The sequence below is a fragment of the Canis lupus genome, chromosome 8, assembly GCF_048164855.1.
Source record: "Canis lupus baileyi chromosome 8, mCanLup2.hap1, whole genome shotgun sequence".
Classification (NCBI taxonomy): Eukaryota; Metazoa; Chordata; class Mammalia; order Carnivora; family Canidae; genus Canis; species Canis lupus.
In genome coordinates, this window is record NC_132845.1 from 489830 (window position 1) to 515784 (window position 25955).

The window sequence follows — 25955 nt, forward strand, 5'->3', positions numbered from 1 at the left end:
CTCTCTGTGTCTCTCATGAATAAATAAATAAAATCTTTAAAAAAATGTTTGTGTAAAATGTTTACGTTTTAATGGTGAAAAGTAGAGGTTCTGTTTACAATTGCTTTTTCAAACAAGGATTATGTTTTTTTACATTAACACACATGGGATTATCTTCTTTGTCAACAATCAAATATAATTTGCACATTCTCTAACCACTTTGAGGACAATTTCCCCGTAATATCACCATTTTCCCCCCTAAAGGCATCAATGTGATGAAATCGTGGAACTGATTAAGTAATGACAAGCTCTTAAAGAGTCAGTCAATGATTTCTGCTTTCTGGGGTTTGTCAAGACCTCAAATTCCAGCCAAAACCTGTATCGATATAAATGGAAAAGCTTAAAAAGAATATACATTTAACACCCAAGGACTAAAGTCATTTAAAATACATAGTCCTTAGATTCTTTCATCTGCTCAAAGGCCCCTCAAAGGCAGCTGGAAACTCTGGCCAGGCTTATGTATATCTGGAAATCTCAATATTAATTTCATAGCCCAAATGTAAAATCTCTTCTCATTATCTGAAATCAGGAATTCATCTCACAGACTGCCTAAGAAAGTTTAAAGAAAAAACAGAATCGGTCCTGACTTTCCCTTACACTTGAGATAATACTGTTATGGCTCAATCTCTGATAAACAGGAAGTCGACCACATGTAATAGGATCTTGTTCACCACATTCCTGATCTCTTTCCTCCTGTCCTACTTACCACTGCCAGAAAGGCATCCAGACTAATGGTAAAATATAAACAGAACTTTCATGCATTCTTAACATAAGAATGTTAAGAATCACAGGAAAACAGATCTACGGGGCCTAATAAATATTATTATAATTAAAAATACCTCTCTGTGAGCAAAGACACACCATCCCTATTTAATATTTAATTTAATGGGTGCCTCCCTCAGTGTCCATAAACAAAGGCACAGAGAATAAATTTTAAGGAAAAAAATATTCCCACAAACCTGACACATAGCCAGCCTTCTCATAGTAAAGGTAACAGCTCCCACCCACAGCTACTGCCCCCAGAAAGCACTTTTTTGACCTGGTTTTCTTGATGGCTCTACGGTGTCAGTTATTTTATACATTAACTGAAGGAGCTGTTGGTTAATTTTTTAATGTGCCCCTATGAGGTATGGGCCCTCCTAGTACACGAAATTTAACAATGTTTTAAGATAAGAATCTTTAGTACAGTCTTTTTTTCTAGATGAAGATAAAATATATTTTCGAGGCAGAGTACATACTTGAGAGAGAAAATGCAAGACACATTCAAATTCATTTACATATAGAAATGTTTTAGTTGGGACGCCTGGTGGCTCAGCGGTTTAGCGCCGCCTTCGGCCCAGGGCCTGATCCTGGAGACCCGGGATCGAGTCCCGCGTTGGGCTCCCGGCATGGAGCCTGCTTCTCCGTCTGCCTGTGTCTCTGCCTCTCTCTCTCTCTCTCTGTGTGTCTCTCATGAATAAATAAATAAATAAAATCTTAAAAAAAAAAAAAAAAAAAAAGAAGAGAAATGTTTTAGTTAAAGCCTCACCAGTGAAGGCATTTTTAATGTCTCGGATTAATATTTGCTGGGAAGTAAGGGCGCCTGGGTGGCTCGGTGGGTCGGGCATCTGCCTTCGGCTCGGGTCATGATCCTGGGGTCTGGGGTCCGGCCCCTCGTTGGGCTCCCTGGTCAGCGGGGGGCCTGCTTCTCCCTCTGCCTCTGCCCCCCCTTGCGTGTGTGGGCTCACTCTCTCAAATAAACAAACACAATATTTAAAAACAAGTATTTGCTGGGAAGTGATTCATTTGTTAAAACATGTGATCGCTTCTGACCACCCAGTATGATGTGGTGTGGGGGGGGGGGTCCCCACATACCCAACAACTCTGGACACCAGCAGAGTCCTACAACACAGTTCAGTTCTGACACCGTCTACCTGGAGATGTTAAGGGCTCAGTCCCATAGACTGTACTACTCCACTCCAGATGCCAATCTCAAGCCCGGGGCGTTACCTGCATTTCTCACCAATTGGCTTTAAAATGAGAGGTTCCCAAAAGCCCCCACTTGGGTTTAATTTGCTAGGACAGTTCAAAGAATTCAGAAAAACCCATTAACTCACTAGATTACTGATTTATTACAAAGGATATGAACCAACAGCCGGGTCAGACATCCCTGGGACAAGATCCCTAATGAAATGCCTTCTTTCTGGGGTGTCTGGGTGATCAGTTGGTTAAGTGTCTGCCTTCGGCTCAGGGTCCTGGGCTGGAGCCCCGCATCGGGCTCCCTGCTCAGCGGGGAGTCTGCTTCCCCCTCTCCCTCTCCACCCCCCCCACTTGCCCTTGTGCCTGTGTGCTCTCTCTCTCTCTCGCTCTCTCTCTCTCTCTTTCAAATAAATAAATAAGGAAAATCTAAAACAAAGAAATTCCTTCGTTCCTCACAGAGTTTGGGACCAGCAGGGTAGCATAAGAAAGCATTCTGGTTTCCCAAACAGGTAGCTCTCTGCACTCCCTTCCTTTGGGATTTTTATGGAGGTTTCGTTAATATTCACAACTGATTAAATCCTTGGCTACTGGTGACTGAGTCGACCTCCAGCCCCTCTTCCCTCCCTGAAAACCAGGAGTGGAACTGAAAGTGCCACCCCTCTATTCAGTTGGTTCCCCTGGCAACCAGCCCCCACCCCTTAGGTGCTTTCCAAAAGTCACCTCATTAACACAAGCCCAGTTGCGGCGGAAAGGGGCTTGTTATGAACAAGAACACCCATTTCACTTTTATGGCTTCTGACGCTTTTTCAGGAACTGAGGACAAGAGACCAAATATTATAACAAAAGATGCTCCCATTATTCTCATCGCTCCGGAAATTCTAAGGGTTTTGGGAACCATGAGCCAGGGACTGTGGGTAAAACCCAAAATATATGAGAAATACGTGTTGGTGATCTGGATGACCAAATATATATTTCCTATAAATCACATTATCACAACACTGCCTATTCCCCTTATTACAGCGCATGTGTATACACACATATGTAGTTTGGGAAGTTTAAGTGTCTATTTCCCAACCACTGTCTCTCCCAACTCCTTAAAAGGACATTTGTTTCTCAGTCCTTCATCCTCAGTACTTCGTGTCTAACATACGGTTGAGACACAATAAGGTTTGAAAGAGTGAATGAGTGTGTTACACAACCAACAAAGGCGACAATAGATACGAGAATGTGGACATGTGAAATGCAAAGTACCTCTGACTGCTCCCAGCTGTGCTCTAACCCGGACTGAGCCACCCGGGTGCCCCCGGGGTCTCAGCTCCGTAAGGCTCGCTCCAGATATCTATTTGCTCAGCTCCACACACACACGTGCGTGCACACACACCTGCTCACACGTGTACCAAGGCAATCTTCCCTCACCATGTTCCACAGCCTATTTTTATTTCCACAGCCTCCTGCGCATCACACTGGCATGATCATTTATTTGCCCGTCATTGCACTTGAGTATAAACCCCTAAAGGGCAGTCGTACCTTCCCGTCTCCGTATGTCCGGCCATCAGCACAGGGCCTGGCAGTGGTAGGCACTGCAAACGGTTTGGAACAATGGGGTGCACTAAATGAATGGACGGGGCGGCGGGGGGGGCTCTTCATTCTGGAAATTATCTCAGCATATCTGTTTGTTCCCAATAAGATGTCGATCAAGCACATATACTAGCAAAAGTCCTAAGCAAAATTAATTTCCTGATTATATATGGGGATTATTGCTGATACAGGAACATCAGAATTAGAAAAAGTGCCTTGATCCAAGGACAGGCCCCAGGCAGAGAGGCCTCCAACACTCGTCTTTCTCTTTCCATCTCACCCCTAATCCTGTGTCAGTAAAAAAAAAAAATGTCTCAACCTAACTTTCGCGTCTGAGAAACAGTATAGGGAACGTTAGGTTGAGACCAACGTTTTTTTCTCCCGCTCATGAGATGTCTGTATGTCCCATGCCCTCAGAACCCTGAGCCACAACCGAGTAAGATACAAAAAACAAAAACAAAACAAAACCCAACCCCTGCTTTATGGGAAAATGGGTGCTCATGGGTTGGCATTCCCATTTTGACAGGGACCCTAACCAAGATGATGCCTTTTCCCAAAGTCTAGTGGGAAAAGACATTTTGAAACACGGGACCTTTCAGAATTCTTCAAATCGCTCTGCTGGGCTGAGCTCCGTCTTAACAGGACGAAGGTGATGAAGCTCGGTGGTTAGGGTACAGCTCGGAAGCCAGGCGGCCTGGGTTTGAACCCCAGCCTGTCCACTCTCTTAAGCCTCTGACCTTGAGCAACCTCGCGGGGGCCCAAGGTTTCTATCCACAGGAAGAAATAGTAAGACCTACCTCACTGAACTGCTGAGAACGTGAACCTGAAAAGGAAAAATGTCCAAGGCAGGAACGGAATGAGGAGAGAGAACACTTACTGATTTGGTTGTTCAGCTTGAACGCGATGTCCAGCTGCAGAATAAACAGCATGAACTGGAACCAAGGACTCATCTCCATGGAGGGCAGGGGAATGTGGACAGAAAATACAATGTCGTTGGCTTCGATTTCTCTTGGAATTGCTTCCTCGATGTCCCGGATCTTGTCGCACTGGTTGGGTCCCCAAGGCATTAACCATTTTGCCTTGTGATGGTTTTTACGGACGTCCACACATTTCACGGACATGTAGGACACTGCCGTCGTGGGTCCTGGAGCTGAAAAGAAAAGGTTTTTGTTTTAGAAAAATCTTCCACTGAAATGTTTGTTTTTTTGGCTGACATTTGCCTCCAATTTCCACCCTGCCTTCTATAATTGGGATCGTAGTCCCCAGGGAGCCCCCAAACCCAGGGATCTCCACAGGTGTCATCAAGTTTCTCCAAGAGTCTTCGCACTAGGTTTTCAATCACTGTCATTTTGATTGAAAGAATATATTCGTAACCACTCTGGTTCAGTTACTTCCTTTTTTTTTTTTTTTTAAAGATTTTATTTACTTATTCATGAGAGACAGAGAGACAGAGAGAGGCAGAGATGCAGGCAGAGGGAGAAGCAGGCTCCGTGCAGGGAGCCCGACATGGGACTCGATCCCAGGACCCCAGGGTCACGCCCTGAGCCACACGCAGACGCTCAACCACCAAAACACCCGTGCATCCCTGGTTCAGTTACTTTCTTCCTCCAAACAAATGTGACAAAAATCGACCGACCGTGCTGCAGCTCCCAGCCACCTCGGGGCAGGAGGCCCTGGGACTTCAGCGAGCACAGGGCCTGAAGCCCGCGTGAACAGCTCGCCGCCGCTTAGTCTCGGGCAAGCGGGTCTAATCTGGTGGCTCTAGGACCCTCATCTGAGAAACGAGAGGGTCCGTTCCTAAGACCGGCCAAGACAGCTGGTTTTCAGGACGCTCCTGAGCTCTACGCTGCATCCGATGGACAGAAAGAGCCTCGCCAACCCCGGGCCCCCGTGTGGCACGCAGCTGTCGGGAGGACTGAAGCACAGGCCGTACTCCGGGAGTATCTAACCCACGCACTCGATCTGTGCGTTGCAAAAGAGGTCGGCACATCTAACTACGGAACATTCAAGAACACACAGTTTTGTGATTATCAAATGGTTACATGACTATGAAAGAAAATCTGCGAAATATAGAAATTTTAAAGTTCAGGACAACATTTACCCAAAATCCCACTAGAGGGAAGTAACCGCTGTTGGAAAAATATCAAAATACTATCTTTTCTAGGAGGGTGTAATTAGATAAAATTTATAAATGAGTTACAGTCTGTAACTTCGTAATACATACTAATATTAATATACATTTCTAGAAAACAGGAGCACACCTGATATAGTTTTTTTTTTAAATGCATGTTTTTACTTATTTTTCTTTTTAAGATTTTATTTATTTATTCATGAGACACACAGAGAGAGACGCAGACACAGGCAGAGGGAGAAGCAGGCTCCATGCGGGGAGCCCGACGTGGGACTCGATCCCGGGACTCCAGGATCACACCGTGGGCTGAAGGCAGGTGCCAAACCACTGAGCCCCCCAGGGATCCCCAAAGTTCCAGATTTTATACAGAATCTCTCTCTACCTGGGGCACCTGGGTGGCTCAGCCAGGTAAGCATCTGACTTTGGCTCAGGTCCTGATCCCAGGGTCTTGGGGTCAGCCCCACAGGGACTCCCTCTGCCCCTGCCCCACTCTCACATGCCTGCTCTCTCGCTCTCTCTCAAATAAATGAAATCTTAAAAAAAAAAAAGGAATATTTCTTTAGCTTTAGGTTTTTCCCATGCTTTTGTGCTTAGACCTTCTTTATCTCCAAATCCAATAAATAGCCAGCCACCGTTATTAATTTCTATTTTTTTACAACTTAATTTTTAAAAATATTTACATAGTTGGTCCATCTGAAATTTGTTTTGATATAAAAGACGAATTGAGTTCCCAAGTTTTATTTTTGCTAAACATTTACATTATTCTTTACTGAACAGACTCTCCTTTCTTGTTGATTTATGACCTCATGACCTCACCTTTATCTCATGTATACCTATAGATGTTTTTGGACAGTCTGCTCGATTTCATGTATTGAACTGTCACTTCATGGTTCAATACAACATTGTGCTGAATCCTATAAATTAGCTTCTATCAATATCTGATAGAGTGAATCCTCCCCCCCAATCCATTTCAAATTTACCCTTTTTATCCTTTTGCTGGGATTTGACTGAAATTACATTAAACCTACAAGGATGAGTATGGACATCCTTTCCCAACATTTAGTTTTCCTGTCAAAGAACAGCGATTCCTTCCCCATGAGCTGGAGTCCATTTTGATATCTCTGAAAATTTTCACAATTTTCTTCCTGTAGGTCCTGCGAGCACAATATACTTTTAAAACAGATTTATAGGGATCCCTGGGTGGCACAGCGGTTTAGCGCCTGCCTTTGGCCCAGGGCGCGATCCTGGAGACCCGGGATCGAATCCCACGTCGGGCTCCGGTGCATGGAGCCTGCTTCTCCCTCTGCCTGTGTCTCTGCCTCTCTCTCTCTCTCTCTCCCTCCCTCTCTGTCGATCATAAATAAATAAAATAAAAAAATAAAATAAAAATAAAATAAAATAAAACAGATTTATAGGGCAGCCCCGGTGGCGCAGCGGTTTAGTGCTGCCTCCGCCCCAGGACGTGATCCTGGAGTCCCGGGATCGAGTCCCACATCAGGCTCCCTGCATGGAGCCTGCTCCTCCCTCTGCCTCTCTCTCTGTGTGTCTCTCATTAATAAATAAATTTTTAAAAATCTTAAAAAAAATAAAAAATAAAATAGATTTATAAAATGTATCTCTGAAAATGAAGAGGGAAAGGACAACATTATAGATTATGGTAGCTTAAGCACGTTTACTTCTGTGCATCTGATCCCTGGCACACTGTGCTTTCACACCTTTTATGAACAGAAATCATTTCCTATGTAATAGACATCAGGTAACAACCAGAGAAATAATAAAGCAGGAGGAAGGTCACTTAGGAGACAGCGGTCTGGGTGCCTGGAGGGCTCAGTCAGGGGACTGCACAGCTCCTGATCTCGGGGTTGTGAGTTCGAGCCCCCTTGGTGGGTACTGAGTTCACTTAAAAAAAAGAAAATCTTAAAAAAAAAAAAGAGGCAAAAGTGTGCATTATTAATATTTGCCCTGCTTCTAATGCTCAAATACATATTTTTCTCTATCCCTAAATATCTGTCCTAGCAGTAAATCTTTGGCAAAATGTTATGTTTGCAGAAAGGTGTGGCAAAGTCTACTAAAATGTATCTGGAAACACAGCACCACTAAGCTCTACTGAAAGTCCTTCGGGCACCACAGAACCACGGGTAATCCAGGCAAGGGAAGTTTTTCTTTAAAACTCAAAACTGTATCACAAAGACATTTTACACCTAATCCACCTAAAATCAGACATCTGGCTTATTAGAAGTATGAATCCATCAAACTTTGGTTATCCCGACCTAGCCAGACCGCCCCCTGACGTTGTTAAAACCAAATGGTCCATTTAACTGAACCCTTTTTAACGTAGCTAGAGAAATAAACAGGGAGACAAAACTCATGAATTTTATTTTTGGCTAACATACTCAGACTGACTATTTGCTGCAGAAAATAGTTACTACATTTTAAAACTTCGATTCTTCTGAAACGAACCTTTTTTTCATTTCTTTCCTTCCCCTCCCCACTTTTGAAAAACAAGTCTCTCCCTCCTTAGACCAAAATGAAAAATAACTGAGTTCCTCAGCTAAGCTCCAAAACCACATTCCAAACTTAATAACAGAGAAGCTGAACACTTTACGGGCACAAAGGCTGCATTTTTAATGGACACAGTGAACGCCTGCCTTTGTAGCAGCCTGAATTATTTTCATTCTTTCGTTAGTCTAGTGTATCTTGCATAAAGAAAAAAAAATCCCAGGAATACTAATATTTTCATAAATCTCATGGCAGCGAACTTGGAGAAACCTCGAGTGCATCTCAAGCCGTATTATGGGAGTCACAAACATTTTTCTTCACTTGACTAAATTAGTCCTCTAGTCTCTAGTCTCAAAAACCTTTAGCATAGGTTCAAAACCTAAAGATAATTCAACATTTTCGATTTTCCAGCAGTGCTTGTAATTTTTGAGAAAGTAATATTCTGATATTCAAACATGGACAGCTGATGCTCTCCCAATAACATATTTATAACTTTTTTTTTAAGTTTTTATGTATTTATTCATGAGAGACACGCAGACAGGGGCAGAGACCCAGGCAGAGGGAGAAACAGGCTCCATGCAGGGAGCCTGATGTGGGACTCGATCCCGGGACCCCAGGGTCATGCCCGGGCCGAAGGCAGACGCTCCACCACGGAGCCCCCCAGGCGCCCCTATATTTACAACTTAAGACAACTTCCTATACCAGCTACAAGTGAATTCCTGGATGTTTCTTTATGTAGAAAAAGTCCATCAAAGTCAACTGAAAACAAAGCTTCTAGCTAGAGGCCGTGTTTTTACTAGCTATACCCAAAATTGTGACTACACGGATCACAGAACAGTGTCTAAAAAAAAAAAAAAAAAGCTTGATTTCTATCTTTAAATCAACAATAACAAAAAAACAAAAGTATGAGGGGTTTTACTGTAAGAGGAAAGAATAAAATGGAAAATGTTGACATTACCCATGACCTTTGAAGACACCACAAGCAACTAACGAGCAGGTATAGGTCACGAAGGCCCTACTTAGTCACTAGCGTGGCTCTGGGAATTAGTAGAGTTTGTGTATTTAGGAAGGGCCTGGATGGCTTCAGGTCAACAAACTGAGTCATGTTTGCTCAGGTGAAAGCTCAAAGTAACCACTCCTCAGTGCTCCTGGACGGGACGGTAACGCGACACCACCCGCTGTCCCCTCTGCCCACCCAAAGCCTTTAACTGGGGGTTAAGATGGGCCAGAGGTTCCCCCAGCATCAGGACGGAGTCGTCAGGGCAATGTGGCCGGAGAGGAGCGTGCGCAGGACGGGGCCGGCTAGCTCGCGGTGGCTAGCGGTGGCTCGCGGTGGCTCCCGGTGGCTCGCGGTGGCTCCCGCCAAGCTCAGGGGTCGTAAGGCCGCGAGCCCTTCCCTGGAGCGCAGTTCTCTCCCCGGGTGCCACGTGGGCCGCTGCCTTCCTCGCGCACCTGCACGCCCGTGTCCTCGGCCCGCGCCCGTCCCCCGCGGCACGGCGATCGGGAGACGCGATTCCCGACGACACTGGATGCTAAAGGAGACGAAACCAGCGGGGCCTCCAGCTCAGGGCCCTGAGACGCTGCAGACACCCCCGGGGCCCCCGCGGCACAGAGGCTCCTCCGCATCTCATCCTGACGCCACCTGAGAAAGGGCACCAGGAAGACGCCCGGGAGCTAAGAGAGACGAATTCACTAGAATGAGGCAGAAATTCCAGTCGTGACAACAGAACCTCGAGTGGAAACGTAAGGACCGATGACTAACCCTGCCCTCCGTGTGGGGCGCTCCCGGCCCCGGGCCGCTTCCCGCTGGAGCATCTCCAGAGGCCGCCCGCTCGCAAATTGGCAGCCAGGCGACCGCGGCCCCGGCCGGGCTGAGTCAACGGCAGATCCTCGGCCCCCACCCCCTCCGGAACCGGTCATTAAAGAGCCGGACGGACAGACGAGACTTGGTCGCCTCCTAGAAAAGTTAAAATAAAATTAAGACAACACGCTGACATGACACCCGGTCTCCGCGCAGGTCAGCCCAGGCCAGCCCCGCCTTCGCCGGCCCAGGAGTACCGCTGCCGCGGGCGCCGCCACCTGCAGGGACGATGGGCGCCCTCCGGACGGCGCCTGCTCGGGCGGAGGCAGCTGGGACGGGGCGGCCGGCCGGGGGCACACCGGGGAAGAGCGTGTGCCAGGCCACGCACTCCTGGGCGCAGGGCGCTCTGCAAACACCTGCACCTGAGTATCAGAATTTATGAAGAGACCATTCGGCAGCGGAAAATGCAGCGGCGCCCAAACTTTGCTCTCTACGTGGCGGTGGCGGCGGCGGCAGCGGGGGCGGCCCAGCAGGCGCCTCAGCTTCCCCCTCCCCGCGGCCTCTGCTCCGGCTGCAAGACGACGAACGAGATCTGCAAATGACCACGAACCTGTACTTAGGGGAGCTTTCCTTCCGAGACACCCGCCTCTGTCCTGCAGGCAGCCCCAGGCCAGACGTGAGGGCTCCTGGGAGGAGGAGCAAGGGGGCCGTGGGGAGGGACCGGGCGGGGACGGGGGCAGGGATGGGGGCCGGCGAAGCTCTGCCTCCCACTCTGGCCACCGGGCCTCCAAGGAGCCTCCGGAGTCTGGGTCACCTAAACCAGAGGAAGCGCGTCTTCCTGCGACAAAGACGTGATCCATGTCGGCCTTGCGAGGGGAAGGGACGTGCAGAACGGACGGTCGGGGGTAGAGGCGCGTTCACAAACATTAACGATCAGAAACCCTCACTTGAAAAAGTAATGATTTTAAGTAAAAATGATCAAACAGTTCGGAAACACTTGAGACACTTGCACTTTTGCCGCAGCAATCAGCTAACAGAGATGAAAACAAAATACCCCCCCCCCCCCCCCCCCCGCTTAACAACACAGGGCGATGCTACCACAGAACCTCTCCCAGCGATCAGCAAGGCCGTCGCTCTCACCGCGGAGCTCCCGGCTCACTTAAGGTTCTGCTGCCGCGGTCCCTGCACCTGCAGACACACTGATGCTTCGTTTATTTATCTATCTCTTCTAATGCCATTTGTTTACTTTCTAGCTCATTCCTAAAAGACCTGGGGTTACTAGAAAGTAGACTTTAGACTTTATTAAAAAAAAAAAAAAGAATTGAGGCTGATTTGAAAGGACAGGACTCCCGCGGGGGGCGGGGGTGGGGGTGGGGCGCGGAGAACGGCTTGGCCCAGGTCCACAGCTACAGAGGCAGAGGCGGAGGACAAAAGCTGGAAGCCGGAGCCCCCACCACGCTCACACGGGCTACAAAGCTGAAGGTCGCTAAAAGCTACGTTTCATTCTGTATCGTGGACACAACTTCCACGGCCTCACAATGAGCGGGATTTCTGATCCGTCAGAGATTATACACTCACGTGGGTCCCAGGCCTTTCCTCCCCAACATCTATGTTTGTCCTAATGAGAACCTGTACGAAACGTACCGGGCTCCCGGGCCCTTGCACGACTGCAGGGTTTGTTTGGGACTTTCTGATGTGCCTCAGGGCGGGGAAAGGAACACAGGTGGCAGAAACCACGTGGACCACATGAATTTCTGTTATTTATACAACTACGCTTTTTACTCAAAGGCCCCCAAAAGCACTTATTTCACATAAAGGAAACTTCGGCAGGGTTTAGAAATTGGCTTTTAATGTATTAAACGGAGTTCCCTCAAAGACGCTGCCTCCCTTTCTCAAGCTCAAAAGCCTCCTGCTTTATGTCTGGTTAAAAGGCAACGCGTGGGATTCACGGAACGAATGAAGGAGCCGGGCCGTGTTATCTGATTGCGTTGCGAGGCTTTAGACGACTGGCGATTCCTTGAGCCGAGTCTGCGTATTGTCCCCTCCAGGTCAGTCCTTTCTAAGAAGCTTCCTCGGTGTCTGCTCCAGCAGGTTGCACATTGTGGGATGTCCCGGTAGAATGACCGCTTCAGATTTTTCAGCTAAAGCGTAAATTCTTGGGTTAAACGGACTTAGTGCTTTGGAGTTAATTAACCGACTGGGTCTGCTAGTTCCTGTACGGACAGTGCGCTGAAGCCGTGCGGGGCAGGCGCTCACTGCACCTCTGCCACTGGCCTGGAAGAGGGAACCCCCCATCCGTCAACCATACCATTCGATCCCACTAGGTTACTAAGTGAGATGGTATCTTACGATTCGATCTCAAGTACCCGGGAACGGAAAGTGGGTTCGCAGGGCCAAGGCCTGGAGAAAGGATTTTCCGAATGGTCCCCGCTGCGCCCTAGCGCGTGTAACGGGGTCGGCCGAGTGAAAGGAACTCGTTCTCACCAGCGATCTTCAGTGAGTCGCTAATTATGCTAACATCTGTTCTAGGAGAGCTAAATTCTCCAACGCAGAGCATTCCTCTACGCTCAACTTCTAGCACCAAAACACACACACACGGCAGAGTCGAACGCAAAGTAACTCGTGCCGTACACACAAGAGTCAAGCCCTTAAAAGTAGTTCCCCACATGACAAATTCAAGGATAAATGACACATTCTGACGGCAAAGTCTCAGAAACCGCAGCAAACACTGGTGTGATTCGTTCTGATAAAAAAAAAATATTGAAAAATATCATTAATTTTAAATAATAAACATTATTATCAATATTAATGTTTACATCTTAGGCTGACGAGAATTTTAAATGCGTGGCCTGCAACCCCAATTGTTCTGGAGGCAAAGATGTGACAGCTTTGAAGAATAGAAGAATTACTCTATATTTGTCAGGATCTACGCGGCAAGCAAGCAGCGCCACTTGGCTTCCATTACTTGGCCTGGCTCGGATCCCGTGGAAATGAGGAGCGTTGGAACCAAGAGGGAAAAAAAAATTAAGAGTGCTGTGGGACACAGAGCCAAACTCTTACATCGTCTCTGAGATGCTGTGGTAAACATGAAATTACTTTAGGCTCAAGACTGGTGTTAGTTTTTTGGGGTTTTTTTTTTTTTTTTTTTATCTTCTTGAAAAAAATAATAAAATGCACATAAAGGGCCCTGCACAAAAGGGCACATAAAATCTGCCGGCCATTAGATATGCTATTTGGAGTGGGGGGACCTCAAATCCTGAATGCAGATTAAAAAACCGACCCTCAGGGCGCCTGGGTTGCTCAGTCGGTGGAGCGCCTGCCTTTGGCTCAGGTCATGATCCCAGGGTCCTGAGATCGAGTCCCGCGTTGGGCTCCCTGCTGAGTGGAGAGTCTGCTCCTCCCTCTCCCTCCGTGCGTGCACACACTCTCTCTAATAGATAGGTAAAATCTTAAAAAAAAATGACCTTCACCTTTAACATCTAGCAGCAGAGACTAAATCAGGAAGCTCAAGGTAAGTACATTAAATTACTAATTCTAACCTCTGTGTCTGAAAAATGCCTGCAATTCCTGTTTCTCCATCGCTCCAGAAATACTCAAAACAGTAAAAATCAAACGCACATGAAGTAAACACCAAAGACCTCCACAGAAAAACCAAACGGCTCATCTGCCGACGCTCCTGCTCGCAAGCCAGTCATCTGGGCCGAAGTTCTGAGTCTGGGCCAGGCTTCAAAACCAGCCACCTTGCAGCCAGAAGGCGGGAGCGCAGCCAAGACCACCGACGGCCACGGGTGCCGCACCTCCCCGTCTGCTCCGTGGCCACGATGTCAGGCCGCCAGCGTGGGAAAGGCCTCAGAGCCGGCGGCCGAGCTGGGGGTGCGGGGCGACGGGGGGCGGCCGGCCCTCCCTGGCGAGCAAGCCCGCCGGCACCTCAGCCTTAGGATCGCGGGTTCCGACGGCCCCGACGGCCCGGCCGGGAGGCAGGCTCTGCTCGGAGGCCGCCGCGGCCCGTCCGGCCCCGCTTGCTGCCTGCACCCCTGCACCCGCTCACTTAGGAGCCACGAGAGTCCACTGGCGGCGGCACTGCCAGGGTTGGCACAAGCACAGATGCCGCCCGTGGACCGCACGTACCTCCTGGAGAGCGCTCTCCGGGGCCACGGTCACGGGCGGCCACCCCGACCTCCCATCCCCGCCGCCTCCCTGTGCCCTGCACCGCCCCGGCCCGGCATCGGGCCCTGCTGCCGCTCGGCCCACAGGACGCACGGACCGCCGGCCAGCCGCCGGGGCCTCGCTCGGGGACACGGTTCTGCGCGGGGACGCCGGGGTCACGCGCTGCCAAACAGGGGACTTCCCTGGAGGCCGGGGGCTGCTGTCCCGGACCCACCGGGCCCAGACCCGAGGACACGGGGCGGCCGCCGCCAGCTCCAGGAGCCTAACCTAGGCCTCGCTGCTCGTGGGGCGCACTCGGGGGAGGCGACGGCCACCGTGGAAACCTTAGCCAGCCGAGCCGCGGGCCCCTGACCAAGCAAGGTTTCCTCGGGGCCACCGCAACCAGGACGCCCACCACACTTGGGAGGTGCCAGGGGACGGAGGCCGAAAGACCCACTACAAAGCGCCATCAACTTACCCATTTATTTTCCCCACATTCTGACCCATCTCAGAACAACAGACAAAGCAATCAAAGGACCGACACACGGGCCGGAAGGGCCACAGCTTCAGCGCCCGATCATTCAAGCTGAAGCCAAGGTCAAGCAAGACTCATTTAGGGCTTGATCTGGAATTTCAGAAATGCCAGGAATCACCATGTGTCCTTCCCTGAATATTCAAAGAAAAGGTGAGACCTCAGGACTTCTGAATTCCCTAGAACTGGAGGCAAAAAGGCAAGTTTTAAGGGTGAACTGCAATTTTAACAGCCACACTCTCAGGAACTGTTTTTACAAAAACACTGAAATGACAAAATAAAGCAAAATCACTATGTATTGGTAAATATTCTAATATTTTCATCAGTTCTAGGTTCTAGCTCCAAGGCCACCTCCCTCCACTTGTTCGGTGCTTCCACCGTGCCAGCGCGTGAGGCCTTCACCAATTTCCCCTCAGCAACGAATGATCCTTACTTCCTCTGATGCCAAGAGCACCTGGCCCGGGTCTGCCTTGCAGATTCCACTTTATTTGCAGATACAGCTTCTGAACGCTACAAGACTATGGGCTCCGGAGAGCAGGGACCACATCTTATCCTTCCTTCTGGCACCACGCATAAAGATTTGAACACGCCCGTCCTCCAAACCTGAACACAAGTCCCTCGTCCTAATGAGCACATTAGCATTACATTATGCTGATTTACAGGTGTCAGGGCTGGCTCAGTCAGGAAAAGGGCGGGACTCTTGATCTCAGGGGTTGTGAGGTCGAGCCCCACACTGGGTTGTAGAGATTACTTAAAAATAAAATTTAAAAAAAATAATAAATGGGCAGCCCCGGTGGCTCAGCGGTTTAGTGCCACCTGTAGGCCGGGGTGTGATCCGGGAGACGCGGGCGGGTCCCACGTCAGGCTCCCTGCAGGGAGCCTGCTTCTCCCTCTGCCTGTGCCTGTGCCTCTCTCTCTCTCTCTCTCTCTCTCTCTCTCTGAATAAATAAATCTTAAAAAATAAAAATCTTTAAAAATAAAAATAAATAAATAAATAAATAAATAAATAAATAAATAAGCAAGCTGATTTACCTAAGAAGCTTTTATCAAACACCTAAAAGGCATTTTTGAAAGATGCCATAGTGGGGCACCTGGGTGGCTCAGTAGGTTAAGCATCTGCCTTCGGCTCAGGTCGTGATCTCGGGGTCCTGGGGTGGAGCCCCGTGTCAGGCTCTCTGCCCATCAGGAAGTCTGCTGCTCATGCTCTCTCTCTGTCTCAAATAAATAAAGGAAATTTTAAAAATAAATCTAAAAAAATAAAAATGCCATAGTGGATTAGATCCATAGCCTGCCTACATGGAAGTACGACCGAGACAGGCATTCAGAGAGAGTTGGGGAGACGCCGTGGCTGTCTTCCATGACGCCAACCGCTCAGTGCTACACCTGTTCCCCAGCTGAGGTTCACGGCCACTTAGGATGGTTCCTCCAGAACTGTCCCGACCTACACATGTACTGAATACTAAATTTTGAACATCAAAATGGGGTGCCTGGCTGGCTCAGTCAGAAGAAGCCTGTGACCCCTGATCTTGGGGTCCTGATCCAAGATGGGTATAAACATTGCTAAAAGAAAAAAAAAAAAAAAAAAAAACTTTCAACAACCACAAAACGACCTCTTCCTAAACTGAAATGCTATCATCCCAATCCACAGGAAATAAAGTAAATTTGCACATCAAAAGACTGTGTAGGAGACTGACAACAGGCAAGCAAAAACATGGGAATTTCTGAAAAAAATCCTCCCTAAAGGGATTGCAGCCAACATTAAAATTGTGGAAACATGTTTAGGTAACTACTGTTGAGCATATTTTCTGGAAATTGAGGTTCTCAAAAGGAAGACTTATAGTTATTTACCATATTGGAGCACTCCTCTAAGGAGATCAAAGCCCACATGCTGGAGAGAAAACAGGAGACAACGTGAGATAAAATATTCGCACCTTTGCCTTAAGTGCGTATAATTCACGGCTGCCTCCGTAAAGTTTTTACGGCAAAGTCTATATTGCTCAGAACACGCAGAGGGAGAATTCAGGCCATTTCATTAATATCCTCTAAACATGTCCTACCAGAGAGAAAAACAAACACCCCCCCCCCCCAAAGACATCAATTCCTACTTTTGAGGTCAAATCTACAAACAGGCTCAGACAGAAATATGGGCCAAGGACCCCATTTTCCTCCAAGCTCTAAAGGTCTTCATTCTTCTCGCTGGTTGAATGCTTCACGTCTGAAAGTTCCCGAAGAACCAGCGGGGAAAAGCAGCGGAGGACGAGGTGTGAAGAAACCGTGGTGGGCGGCCCGGGGGGCTCAGAGGTCTAGCCTGCAGCCCAGGGCGTGACCCTGGAGACCGGGGATCGAGTCCCACGTGGGGGCCCCCTGCGTGGAGCCTGCTTCTCCCTCTGCCTGGGTCTCTGCCTCTCTCTCTCTCTCTCTCTCTGTGTTTCTCATAAATAAATAAAATCTTTAAAAAAAAAAAAAAAAGAAAGAAACCATGGAGCACGGGACGGGGACCAGAAGCCTCGAGGGGACACACGGAACTTCTGGCTGGTGACAGGTAGATGCGACGTGCAGGGAGGGAAGCCCTACTCAGGAGGAAGAGTCTGCAGACCCTACTGACTCCTGGGGATGTGAGTGAGAAAGGGAGGGGTGTCCCCGAGGGTCCTCCGGGGAGCAGAGGGGGCAGCGTCACTGCTAGGGAGAGGAATGAGAGGAGAATCGGGCGCAACGCAGCTGGGACACGCGAAGGCCACAGAGCCTGTTAACGGAGAGCTGGACTTGGAGGGGGGCGGAGGGGAACGGGTTACACATCCAAGGTCAAACACCTGGCTGAGGGGGCCCCTGGGGGGCTCCGCGGTGGAGCGTCTGCCCTCGGCTCAGGGCGTGACCCGGGGTCCCGGGATCGAGTCCCGGATGGAGGTATGGAGCCTGCTTCTCTCTCTGCCTAATTTTCTGCCTCTCTCTCTCTCTCTCTCTCTCTCTGTGTCTCTCGTGAATAAATAAATATCTTTAAAAAAAAAAAAAGATCTGTTAGAAGAATTAGATTTATTCCAGATAGTCCCAATGCTGCAGGTTCCAAGGAAGGAAATCTGAGGCCTGTAAAATCTGAGGACCCAAAGTCAACCCGAGCTGGAGACCCTGCGCTGCCCACGCCGTGAGTGAGGCGCACCTGCTGTACCCCTCGGGGAGGGCAGAGCGAGCAGAGGACATCTGAGCACTGGACGGGGAGGACAAGAGCCTCTAGGGCTTCCTTCATCACTGTGACCACCCGTCGTGCATGCAGAGCCCCACCTCCGCGCCACCAATCCGTCTGCTACTCCTGAACTCCTGCGCCCTGGGAAGATCTGGGCGGAACGGATTACCCTACAAGGTCAGATCGCCGGGGTCTAGTGCCGGATACACGACGAGGCAGGCAATCAACCGACACGGGCCCCCAGGTCTCTCAGCTGTGAAAGGCAGTATTCTACCTGTTGGTCACTCCTAACTTAGAAGTCCCATGCCTCTTAGGGGAATGTATATGCTCTAGGTTACAGCAAAAGTCATTCTTTTAAGGTTAAAAAATAACCTTTTAAGTCAGGGTCAATTTATACACCCAGAGTAGAGGCCACCAAGCCTCGTCCGTGGAAGCCCCTTCCTTCTCCCCTCGTTTTCCTTCTATGTTCACGTTTATTAGAGGAAAAGGTCTGAACCCTCCTACTCTGCTCCGGTGCTCTTAGGGGTCCCGGGGGGCTCTGGGTGTTTTCTCTCTCTCAACAGCTGGTGAGACCAACTAACTCTTCTGGAAGCAAGGGCAAACCAGAGCAAATGTAAACCTTCATATGCTGATGTATTCGGCATGACGAAATGCATCCCCATAAAATAAACCACGGGAAGGTGGGTCTAATCCAATCATAATGAAATCATTTAAGGCATAAAAAAGCAAAACTCCATTCCAGCTTCCAGCCAATGGCCCGTACGCTCACCGCGTAATACAACACAAAGACATTCCAATACAATGAAATAATTTGGAGCCAGTCCAACCTCTATTTTTCAGGGTGATAGAAATAAGCTCGCCAGAGCTGAGTCTATTATTCAGAAGAAATGGAAGTCGTGGCACACGCTGCCCTAAGCCAAAAGATCACTGACAAAATCTGCTAATGAGACATCAATTCACGACATTCCAATTTTCATTTAAACTGCGGGATTCGGAATATATTTTGAAATTTACCCCCAGATTACCCTTTACAAAATAAATATTCCATAGGAGAAACACCATGATTACAGTGCGACAAGGGAACGAACTGCTTTTACAGGAAGGGCTCTTTGTGCTGCTGGAAAAAAACCAAAGTATTCTATGAAATCAGAATGAGAAAAAATTAAAAGCAAAAGCTGTAGATACAAAAAAAAAAATTTAAAAATTAAAAAAAAAAAAAAAAAAACCAAACCTTGGGATTCATATCCCAGTTCTGTTACTTACTAGCAATTCAATCAGGGAACCCGCACAGCTTCATAGGCGGCCAGCTTCCCACTAGGAGCTCCCACCCCATAGGTTTCTAGCGAAGATAATTAATAGAAAGAGCCCATTACAGCACCGTGCACATAGTGAGGCCCTAAATGTTAGCGGTAACGGTGCTGCCAACACACGGAGAAGGATAATGGGGTGGAAGCGGGCACCATGCTCCGTGTTCTCTATCCTAGGGACGTGTAAGCCAACGTGTAGGGAACTAGAAGGTCTGGATCTGGGGACCTTAGGTCTCCTTGTCTCTCAGCGAAGAGCCCCCACAATCAGAGATGATCCTCAAAGAACTTTAACTCAAACGTTTAAGACGCCGTTCCCTGAGAAACATCCCAGGGACATCCTGAGCAACCTGTTGTTTGAGGGAACATGAGAATGAGCCTTCAGTTTTCTCCTCAGTGAAATGGGTCTATGACACCTTCTTTCCACAACTGTGTTCGCAAATTATAAAATCATGATAGTCCCAAGTATTTACATGGGTGTTCCCTGCTCCTTCCCCTCCTCCCAACAGGTACAGGGGATGCTTTTTGCCTCTTCCGTTGCACGCCCTCACCTGCCCAGCCACCCCCCACCCCATGAGAGTTAAGCTGTTGCTAGATGCGGCCCCTCTGGGTTTTCATGAGACACGATCAAGACAAAGGGAGCAGCAGAGGAGACGGGCTAAGGTTGGGGGGACCGTTTTATCAGAGGAGGTCTCTGAGAGACTCTGGAAGAGGCTAGAAGTATCAAATGGAGGGGAGGGGAAAGGAGGATGTCTAGAAGTATTGCTACTATAGGTCTTCCTTACCAGGTTTTGGCAATGTAAGTAAAGAACTGAAGTTACGGAATTATTTGGAATTGATTTTTGGATGATTGTCCATTTCTGTGACACAATCAGTGCTTCAAGACTGGACCAATTAGGTCAGGCACACCTTTAGTAGGGGCGACATAAAAACATAAGACGGCAGGCACAAACCTCTCATATAAGCCTTTGGCAGGATTTATTTAATTACCCCATGACACTGGAAGTTGGAAAGGAGGGACATCTTAGAAAGGCACATTAGGACTATGGGACTAGACTACATGAGGTTAGAGCTGCAGCTACACCAGGTCATTATCTTATTTCAATATTTTGGTCAAAGTCTGGGCTCCTCACCATCAGAGAGCTGCACCTGCCGGGTTCTTCTTAGTCATCCTGGAAGCCTTGCCCCCCGCCCCCCGGCCCGTGCTTCTATCCCAGGTTTCTCGACCGAGGAGCCACTGACATCCGGGGCTAGAGAACTGTCTGGGGGCCGTCTGTGCATCGCAGGATGCTAGTTGCTACGCCCACCGGTTGCTAATAGCATCTTCCGTCCTCCTCCAGCAAGTCGTGAAGATAAAAAACGTCTCCAGATATGGCTGAATGTCCCCTTGTGGGAAACTGCTCCTGGTTAAGAACCCGTTTTATCCCAACCACCCAGGCTTAGAAGAGATACTTAACCCCACAAGCCATTCCGTGACCCTCCCTGTACAGAGCTGACAACTCGAGGGCTTCCAAAGTCTCAACAATCCACGACCATTGCAGTTGCCCACCTGCTGGACTTCCCGCATCAGGCTGTCATCTACACGCTATAAAGGATTATAACAACCACCGTCTGCTGGAAATTTCTTATGTGCCAAGCATTGGTCTAGGGGATTTAACTCGATTGATTTGCGTCTACACAGAAGTAGTAGTTATTGTCTCACTTAGAGATGAGGAAAATGAGGCTCTGACATGTTAATGACTCATCCATGGTCACAGCCAGTAAGTGGCTGAACTGGGGTTTGAACCTAAATCCATCGGAGCCTACAGTCTCTCTTTGACTCATGCCACACGATGTTTCCTAATGAGAAAACCACCGCAGAGAGAGATTCGGGAAATGCATTCAGGGTAAGTTACGGGAGTTAGAATGGGGAGGCCGGCGCATAGACCGCCGCAGAAGTCACGGATCTCCGCAATAGACTGACCACCGGCAACGTAAATGCCTTGTTCTAAGCACGTTATGAACATGTCGATTTTTTAATTACGGATTTTCTGCTGAAAACAGGAAAATGGTGGTTTCCTCTGAGTAGAAACAAGCAACAGCTAGTTGCCATAGTAGCTGAGATAAACTTAATCTTGACTGGGAATACAATCACCCGAGAGGGACAGCAAGTTCGGGAAGGAGTCAAAACCGGATGAGGAATGTTTTTTACCTGGAAAATAGAAAGTCATCGGACAGAAATGGTCATTGTTTTCAAGTATTTGAAAGGCCACCATCCCACAGAAGGGGAGCATGTGTTCTAGATTATTTCAAAAGGAAAATCCAGGATCTGTAAATGGAAATTACGACGTGGTAATGGAAGTTTTCCGTTTTCCACTAAGTGATGAGAAAGGACACTTAACCACCAGTGTTTCAACTGGACTGAAAAGTTAAACAAGCTGCCTAGAGAACAACGAACTCATCACTGGAATGAGAAGGTGATGGCAGGGAGGTGGTCCCTGTGGGGAGACCCCAGGCTGGGTGAGGCCGGACTGGATAAATGCTCATGCCCCCTACAAAAGAACCACCTGCTTCTCTGAAGAATTGGGAAATCGTCGATTCCTGTGGGAAACAGAAAAATGGCGGGGAGGGGTGGTGGGAATCTCCACTGGGCAGAAAGCACCAGCATAGCCGCTCCCGGAGAGGGGAGGCGTGAACCCCAGCCACGCCTGGGAAGCAAACACTTAGGGGAGACAAGATACAGGAGGCGAAGGCTCTGCGGGGGACGTTTTCCTCCTGCCCTAGACAGACGACCAAGACATAGGGCACTAGGGCTAAAAAAGAGAGAGCAGAGACCAGGCAGCTTCCAGCCCTAAAACAAGGTGTTGCCTCTTCCTTGGAATCTGCAACCACCTCTCACTGTTCTGGCCTCAAAAGTCCATTAAGAGAAAGTAGCAAACACACAGCGAGGGGCTCGCTAGGGTAACAGCCGATTAGCTCTCCTGTAAACGTGAAGATCGCCTTGGTATCACTACCCTTGGTTTACGCTCCACCAAGAGTTCCTTAGAGAGAACCCCTCACCAGCAGAGTCAGGGAATGGGGAGGACAGGGCTACCCTCAAACTCGCCTCTTCGAAAACCAACCCACGTCGTCAATTTGCGGGGCCTGTGTTGGAAGACTGAATTCTTACAAAGTCAGCCTCTGCTCAGGCACACATTCTCTTATAAAAGGGAGGTGCTGAAAGCCCAACGGGTTAAAGAGAAAAAAAAACCTATACTGATTCATCTTTCCATATTAAATATGAATAATACTTAAGAGAATCTTCCCTATCTCTTCATCTCCAGGGCACTCAAAGCATTTACAGTCTCATTACTTCACACAATGCTGGTTAAGTGGGTACCAAAGATTACTACCCTCCTTTGATTTCTAAGAAAGCAACTACAGAAAGATGAAACGAGTGAAGTTGTCCAAGGTTGCTCAGTAATTGAGATGCTTGGAGCTTTCCATCCAGTGCTTGTTTTAGAGACTCAGTACTAAAAAGTGACTGAATCTTGTAAACTCACCCAAACCCCCAAGTCTTACCCATCTCTTCCCCACTTCTCACGCACACATCACATTTTCATCATCATCGAAGCACAACGCTGCCCCCACGTAGACGCTGGACGAGGGCAGCCTACCAGGCCACGGGCCCCGACCACGGGAAACCTGCCCTACACCTGGTTTGGTTTTCCGACCAGAACCGTCCCTGCTCCTTTAGCAAGGGAAGTGGATTCCGCCTGGCTGTGTCTGGGAAAATTTTAACCCCTCAATTAGCTATTAACAATTGGCTTAACTCAGACGAGACAGAGGACAAAATAATAGTGGCTGAAAAAAATGCCCCTACCACTCTGATTACAAAGGAGGCATGATTAACGAAGTTTCCTTTGTGTCTAAGCTCCATTCTGAAAGCCAGAGAAAGAGCTTTCCACTCGCTTTGTTGACTGCTGAGTCTTTTCCTACTTGTCTCATCACCCACACAATCTGTTCAGAGCTCACAGGGACAATCCAGCCAGTCTGTGGAGAGTTCCTAAAACATTCATGTCGTGAAAGCAGACAGGATGAACAGGACCTCATCTCAACAAAGGATGATGGGACATTCAGCAAAAGAGTTCACAAAAGAAAATACCAACCGAAGGCCCTGGGCTGAATGGATTTGCCCACAATGTCTAACATAATGCCTGTCCTTACGGGTATTTGTAAACCCTCTGGTCGATTTACAACCACCTCCAGATTTTGTCCCCCAAACTCCTTTGCTTTTAGAATTAAGGATTTAAAAAAAAAAAAAATAGCAGTTAACAAGTTAAGAAAGTCCAAACCACGGCTTTAAGGATCCTCCTATCTCTAAGACTTTTAAACATAAAAACAAAAGTGAGACAAAGATTCCAGTTCCCAGCTCAACCCACCTTAGCAGTTGAGAGAACACATATAAAACACTTAGCATGCTGCAGGCACGCGGTAAAAGCTCCAACTAACACCACCCGGCGTTTTATCACACGCTGCTGATGTATTACGGATAGTCTTGTTCACATCCTGCCCCATCTACTCAGCGAACGCAGCGCCACTTGGTCTTCGATCCATTCCAAAAGGTAAGCGCCATCTACACCATCATCTACACCTTCTTGCGCGTCACCATCCTAGGTCCTGCCGGTCTATGGCCCGTGATGGACGGGACACGAAACGCAAACCTGGTCTCACAGCGGGCAAGTGGTCAATTCCCAAATTCGTTCACTTCACATCCGGTGCTTTCTTTCCATAGACGAGCGCGTGATCCCTTCTTGTGGCTCTTGATATTCCTCAGAATTCAGCAACGTACTAAAACATACCTTAATCGCCATCTAAAATTTGTTTAGGTTTTCCAAACTGTGGGTAACCTAAAGGCTCTGAGGATTTATTAAGGATTTTCTAATAAAAAGAAATGGGTGGAAAAGCCAACCTATCTGGCTTTGAGAAAGACATGGCTCTGTTTTTATTTGCCAAGAAAAAGCATTACCAGGTCCATTTAGCAAATAATAAAGACAAAAAGCAGCAGGGGGACTGGAAGATCCGTGTAAGGGGGCAAAAGGGGCTAGAGTCAGATCTCTGGATAATCTGCTCATGGCTTTTTCTATTTAGCTCAATTTTTCATTCAGTGCCTTACATGAGGGGAGTCTTGTCATGGGTTACGCACATCAAGTTCTGCTTCAAATGACCACCCTGTACTTTACAGGACCAGGTCAAACTCTCTAATTCTTAAAAAAAAAAAAAACCTTTTTATCTGATCTAAAAAGTGCTTAGAACACACCCTATTTCACCCAGCGTTGACCTTAACGACAAACTGTCTCATGTTATCGATCCTGCCTCTCCAATCAAATTTAAGCTGCTCGAAGACAAGGGCCACGTGTGCACTTCCGTCTGCAGCCCGTCACCAACCGGGTTCAGGGACGATGGGAACACGTGCTGTGCTGGTTCGGTCTTTGTTCTGCTTCACAGACTCCTGGGTGTCCTGAAGAAACCTCAAGCCACTGCAGCATCTCCTCGAGCTTCCCAACCATCCCCAGAAACACAGCTCTGCTTGGGCAGTCATTAAAGCTTCTCCGATGCCTTCGAGAACCTCGTTTTAGCTGCTGGGACATCCTGTTGCCATCCATTTCACACAGACATCCAGCTCAGCAGGAGTACGTGTTGCAATGAGCTTCACTTCAAAGCCAGCAGCCTGGCCGAGCTCCAGGAATTGTCACTAATGATCTTCACCAGCAACTTGATGCTCCAACAGTGTACAATACGCACACATACACACGTCATTTCAACCGCTACCCTGGTCGGATGAGCTATGCCTCACAGAGGCTGGTTCCATACCTGATTTTATTTTTTATTGTTACAGAAGACTTATTGCATAAAACATGAGCAAACTCTCTAAATACGCCCGCCCTTCTGCAGTATCCGGATGGTCTCCACCAACTTATCCTCAAACCAAAATGCAGTAAAGTGCATCAGTCTGGGTCTTCGGGTTGCAAGAGAGATGGAAATCTTGCTCAAAGTTGCCTTAGCAAAAATTAATCAACCGATTAACAAGGTGAAGCTGAAAAATGTCCAGAGACAGAGTGGTCTTTGGAGAGTGATTGTTCTGAGAAATGACATCCTGTGAACAGATCTCACTTCTCTACAGTCCCTGAATTCTACCTTAGATCTTATTAGCTTCATTCTTGGGCTTCATTAGAGGGACTCCAACAGCTCTGGGCTCCCATTATCCAGGTTCAAGGTCAGGAAGAAAAAGAAGAGACCTGTCGTGGTGGTGGCCTCCAACAAGCCTCAGAACGCAGTCCGAGTAGACTACTACCGTGAGCCGTGTGTTCCCTGTGCCCTGGTTACGTGCTCATCACCGGAGACGCAGGTGAAGATTCTCTTCAACCACACAGTTGAGGAGTGGGGAGGGGGAGATGCAACAAGGACACTCAGGGTCCTGCTACGGACAGGATTAGGCTGAACCATCCTGCCCAGGAAGTCTTCTCTCTTGCCCTAATCTCTAAGAAGCTGTATTCACAGGGATGGACATAAAGAGGGAAATAACCAGGCAAGTCACAAAAGAGTATAAACAGCCAGAAAGCATATGAAAAGAGATTCATCCTCACTAGTAAGCAAAGACATGGAAATTACAAGATATTCTTGGCACATCAGAAAATCTTAAAAATAAAAACAATGCCAGGACCGGCCAAAATGCAGGGAGATGGACACTTCCGGACTTGACCAATGGGTTATACGGTGGTTATCAGGGGTCCGAAAGGCAAGTTGGCAGGCTCCATCAAAATCCTTAA

At 48.2% G+C, this 25955-nt stretch overlaps 1 protein-coding gene across 1 annotated transcript in view; it reads right to left on the reverse strand.

Moving 5' to 3' along the window:
* WLS (Wnt ligand secretion mediator) overlaps window positions 1-25955 on the reverse strand; it is a 92731-nt gene that overhangs the window by 47318 nt on the left and 19458 nt on the right. The window contains exon 2 of the mRNA XM_072834021.1: window positions 4454-4726. Coding sequence (XP_072690122.1) covers window positions 4454-4726 — 273 coding nt within the window. The remainder of the gene's footprint in view (window positions 1-4453; window positions 4727-25955) is intronic.